The sequence below is a fragment of the Engraulis encrasicolus genome, chromosome 14 (assembly GCF_034702125.1).
Source record: "Engraulis encrasicolus isolate BLACKSEA-1 chromosome 14, IST_EnEncr_1.0, whole genome shotgun sequence".
Classification (NCBI taxonomy): domain Eukaryota; kingdom Metazoa; phylum Chordata; class Actinopteri; order Clupeiformes; family Engraulidae; genus Engraulis; species Engraulis encrasicolus.
In genome coordinates, this window is record NC_085870.1 from 39,634,954 (window position 1) to 39,639,953 (window position 5,000).

General features: G+C 46.1%; 1 protein-coding gene across 4 annotated transcripts in view; it reads right to left on the reverse strand.

The window, feature by feature from the left end:
- Positions 1 to 1,594: 1,594 nt before the first annotated feature.
- Positions 1,595 to 5,000, reverse strand: part of kcnab2a (potassium voltage-gated channel subfamily A regulatory beta subunit 2a) — a 174,071-nt gene continuing 170,665 nt past the window's right edge. For all 4 annotated transcript variants that reach the window (XM_063215720.1, XM_063215718.1, XM_063215719.1 and 1 more), the window contains 2 exons: positions 4,868 to 4,956; positions 1,595 to 2,268 (listed from right to left, as the gene is read on the reverse strand). In XM_063215720.1, the coding sequence (XP_063071790.1) occupies positions 2,179 to 2,268; positions 4,868 to 4,956 (179 nt within the window). In that variant the 3' untranslated portion in view covers positions 1,595 to 2,178. The remainder of the gene's footprint in view (positions 2,269 to 4,867; positions 4,957 to 5,000) is intronic.

Below are 5,000 nucleotides of genomic sequence, written 5' to 3' on the forward strand. Positions count from 1 at the left end.
CAGCTCTTCAACGGATTCAAACTAAATTTGGTTTACGTGATCACACTCTCGTCCAAGGAATGCACACCAACATTGGCGAGATTTGGACCAAAGGGGGCGCTGCAGTTCCTTCTGTTGCCGTGGCGGCTCTGGCAAGTTTACTGCTTGGCCCCGCATTGCTGCTTGCAGCTATATTTTTTATTCCTTTATTTTTGTTTTCATCCGGTCCCTGAGCTGCTGACACAAACCAGCCTTCGCTTTGACAGGGCGGGGCGTTTGAAGTGCCATTGGAACAGTCTTTGTTATCCTATTGGTCAGCTAGAGCTGCCAGTCAAACTCAAGCTTGATCTTGATAGGCCACAGGTGACAGGAGCCGCGGGGTTGCTGCCCCCAGCCACCCACTCACGAGTCTGACTACACTGCCTCTGCCATTTTGTTTGCTTGTTTGTTTGCCAATAAAAAATCACGAACCTTAGAAACACCTTTAAAATAAGTGACATTTTGTTCTCATTTTTAGTTAATACTCAGTAGCTTCTGTTAATACTTAGTAGTCATGCAAAGAAAGATGATAAATGGCATTTAAATGTACAAGTGGGGAGTATACTGCAAGTTCATAAATACTGAACGTGGTTGTCTATGTGGGTGAGTATATTTATAAACTCTTACTACTCGGGTTAGTCAGTCAGAAGCCTGGTAAACTGGCGTGGGTGATGCAAGCGTGGGTTTGGTTTGGCATTGGTCTTGAGTGGGGGCACTGGGGGCCTTCTCCGTGTAAACGTGTGAGTCCAGGAAGGGAGGGGGCTGGGAGCAGACGCAGCGGCCGCAGCTAAATGCCCAACAGGGAGGGGGATGACAGGGGTGAAGGGAGGCGAGCGACCAGGTGATGGTGGTGGCAGCTGGGGGCGTTTATATGGGGGAGCACTGCCACCACACTACACCAGACCAAGGAAGGTGGACCAGTAGTCCACACCTTCCTTCAAAGCTGTTTGTCTGTTTCTTTTCTTGCCCTTGCTGCAAAGCTGCCACAGTTGTATGAAAAGTGACAAAATGGAGATGAGAAATGGATCGACTGGCAGACAGATAAATATAGACAGACACACAGACGGATGGATGTGAAAACGACAGGAAATTGCCAAAAGTGGCCTAGCGGCTTAAAAACATGCTAATGGTAATGTTAGCATGCTAACGCTAACACGGCCACCTAGATTTCCAGTGATGAACATGCAGGGGGGCGAGGGCGGTTGGTGGTGGGTGGGGGATTGGGATGCCTCATAGAAGAGATTTTCTCCCCTTAACCGCTCCACACGAGCTTGTGTTCCTAAAGTGCAGGTCTGAAGAGTTGCGTTCTGTACACGTGCGATGCGAACAAATGGCGCTGCGGAGAAATATTTCGCGGCGGGAAAGAAATGCTAGCAAAGAAAAAGCATAATTGTTCTTCCCTCCGAGAAACGAAAGTTTACAGTACCAAACCACCTGAATCAGATGGGTGGTTTAGAGACCGGTGCAACAATGTCAGGTTCTCCGACATTTTATGATCAAACTTAAGTTACACTTCTGTATGCATTCAACAGTTTGAAAATAAAAATAAATTTTTTTAAAATATATATGCAAAGAGTAAAATCAAAAAACAAGTTTAATTTCCAACAGCCAAGCAAGCGTGTGCTTTTTTCCTTTTTTGGTCGGCATCCCTTTTTTAAAATATGTTTCAGCAGTGTTTTATGTGTGTTGTGTTTTCTTTTTTTTTTCCAAACCACAATCTCATACACCGTTTCATCCACTTCACCCTCTGCCAACGGATTATGTATAACCATTGCCATTTCAATTTACTTCTTAAAAACTTTTCTTATGCTTTTACTACCTAGCTAAACATATATATATTTTTTAATCGTTTCACCCCCTTGCTTTTCCTGGTGTTTGTTTTCTCCTTCATTTTTTTGTCATGTATTTATTTTTTTAATCATTTTTTTGATGTTCTAAATGGCGTAGTTCCCCTCTGGTGGGAGGAGAGGCGATCTCATGCGCCGGGTGGGCTGGGTGTCATTCAGTTGTAGCTCAAGCGGGAACAGGCATGGGACGGAGCTGAGTGGAGGGGGCGTAAGTGAGGAGGACGAGGAGGAAGAGGAAGAGGAGGAGGAGGAGGAGGAGGCAGGACGCGGTGCAGTGAAGCTGGAGTGGAGGGCAGGGGGATGTCCAAGCAGTTTAGGAGCGGTAGTCCTTTTTACTGTAGGGCTTGTTCCCCAGGATACTGTCCACCTCGTGCGTTATGGAGGAGGACAACTTTGGAAGAACCTGTAGGGGAGCACAAACACGTTCATCACTTGACTGGTAGTTTTTAAGGATGAGTGATTGGACAGAATGAGTGGATAGGCTGTTTTTATGAAAACATGCTTTATTAATATTACTGTATCGTTTTAAAAGCCCTTCTAGGAACGGGCATTGGAAATTAGCTTTGGCTACAAATGATATGATGCTTGCTGTTGGGTTACACAACCTACATGTGATGTATCTGTCCCTACTCAAATAAACTAAACTCAAACTCAATCAACAGCTTAGATAGAGAGATCTTTTGAGAGGTGGACTTAATTGGAATTTTAACCATTTTTTTTACCATCACAATTTGAAAGATAAGTCAAATGCTGCAAACTGAATGCCACAGATCAAGTAGTAAATTAGAACATTGAACACTACCAACTAAGGCGCTGTCAAATTCATGTGTTTTACAGTACAGGTTCCTGCACAGAAATGGAACAAATATAAATAATAGTCTTCTCCTGAATGCGGAATGTGTGTAGGGGAGCAGAGGGTGCACATTTCCACACAGCGTCGGTCCAGCACTCACTCAATAATAAAAATAACAATGAGGTCAGCAAGGGACCATACGAACACAATAGAGAGCCAAGACTTTTCTCATTAAGACTTGGTAGCCATTCATCCCCTCCATCAGATATCACACCAAGTCCTGCTACACTAGTCTGTTGTCCCCCCCCCACCCCCACCCCCTACACCACCGCAGATATGGCCGTCAGTCACATACACGTATGCACACGCCAACACACACACACACACACACACACACACACACACACACACACACACACACACCACACACATTCACACACTCCGTGTGGCCAGGAAGTGGTGTGGTGGAGCTCATATGCATGGAGCAGACTCTGCCTGATGCCCTTTTCGATAGCTCCATTGTCTGCTCCTGGCTCATTTGGACAGAGAATTGGGACGCTTATCACTTTGTTAATGGAAAAAAACAACAACACACAAAGAAGTCTTCCCCACACATGCATACACATTCTCTCAAACACTGCCATACAACACGGACTGGGGGGGAAATAGGGCCCGGGCACTTTTGGCTTAAAGGGGCACCTCATAATTGGCGGCACAGAACTGACTCAGCGGTGGGCCCTACACTTTTTTTTTTACATCTCTGAAAATAGGGGCCCACGAGGATGTGAGACCCACCGGGGAATGCCCACTATGCCACTGTGGGCAGAGAGAGTAGAGAGAGAGAGGTTCCATTGGCCCATTGTTTCCTGGTTCTATTATGGCCCCCTTTAGGCAGACCTAGGCAGACCTAAGGACTATTCTATTCATTGTAGGAGCATTATGACACGCCCCTTTAGGCAGACCGGAACCTGGTCGCGTTAGGTGCCCATAGAAACCTATTATGTTGGCATATCTCTATAGAATATCTCTACTGTGGGTGTGTAACGGCCTTGTGTGGTGTGTCCTGTCCTGTCCTCACCTGGTCTGTGTGTGTGTGTGTGTGTGTGTGTGTGTGTGTGTGTGTGTGTGTGTGTGTGTGGTCTCCTCACCTGTATTGCTCCTATGTTCTCCATCAGCTGGTGTGTGTGTGTGTGTGTGTGTGTGTGTGTGTGTGTGTGTGTGTGTGTGTGTGTGTGTGTGTGTGTGTGTGTGTGTGTGTGGTCTCCTCTCCTCACCTGTATGGCTGGGTTGCAGTTGACGTCATAGTGCTGCCCCTGGTGGCGATCTACAGCTGCTGGTGGACAACCCTGGCTTGGAGCCGTTGAAACCCATTCAAAAGTACATTTTTTCGATGTTCGACAGAATATTTTTAATTAGACCTTAAGACACACCATGGGTCTTGTTTAAAAGCTGAGAACCCCAGCTTTCCATACCTGAAAACGGTATTTTCCTAGCATCTACCAATCCGAAGGTAGCCTACTTTAAGTGCAGGGTTACTTTTCTAAAGATAGCGTTTTGTTTCCTTGGAAACGGACGCAGTTTATGCGTGATGTGCTATTTACGCCGCGAACCTTAAACGGTGGTCAACACTGTGTTTTCCCCTTCCAAAATGCCTCAATTCACAATCGCCAAGTATCTCTCCCTACATGCCGGGTCCAACCGCTTGCAGTAGTCGCTCATTTCCATGTTTACGTTGTCAAGGAGCTTCCTGTCCACCATATATGAGTTACTGTATCATTGTGAGTAACACATAAACCGCGTCCGTTTCCAAGGAAACAAAACGCTATCTTTAGAAAAGTAACCCCGCACTTAAAGTAGGCTACCTTCGGATTGGTAGATGCTAGGAAAATACCGTTTTCAGGTATGGAAAGATGAGGTTCTCCGCTTTTAAACAAGACCCATGGTGTGTCTTAAGGTCTAATTAAAAATATTCTGTCGAACATCAAAAAAAATGTACTTTTGAATGGGTTTCAATGGCTCCAAGCCAGGGTTGTCCACCATTTCAAATTCGCGCGCTCCAGTGAAGGGACATTCTGACGTAACTGCAACCCAAGAATTGCTCCTATGTTCTCCATCAGCTGGTGTGTGTGTGTGTGTGTGTGTGTGTGTGTGTGTGTGTGTGTGTGTGTGTGTGTGTGTGTGTGTGTGTGTGTGTGTGTGGTCTCCTCACCTGTATTGCTCCTATGTTCTCCATCAGCTGGTCCGTGTTGGAGGCTCCTAAGAGTACAGAGCTCACCCCTTCATTCCTCAGGCACCACGCTGCAGGGGACGGAGCAAGCAACAGACATGACTCCACATCTCTT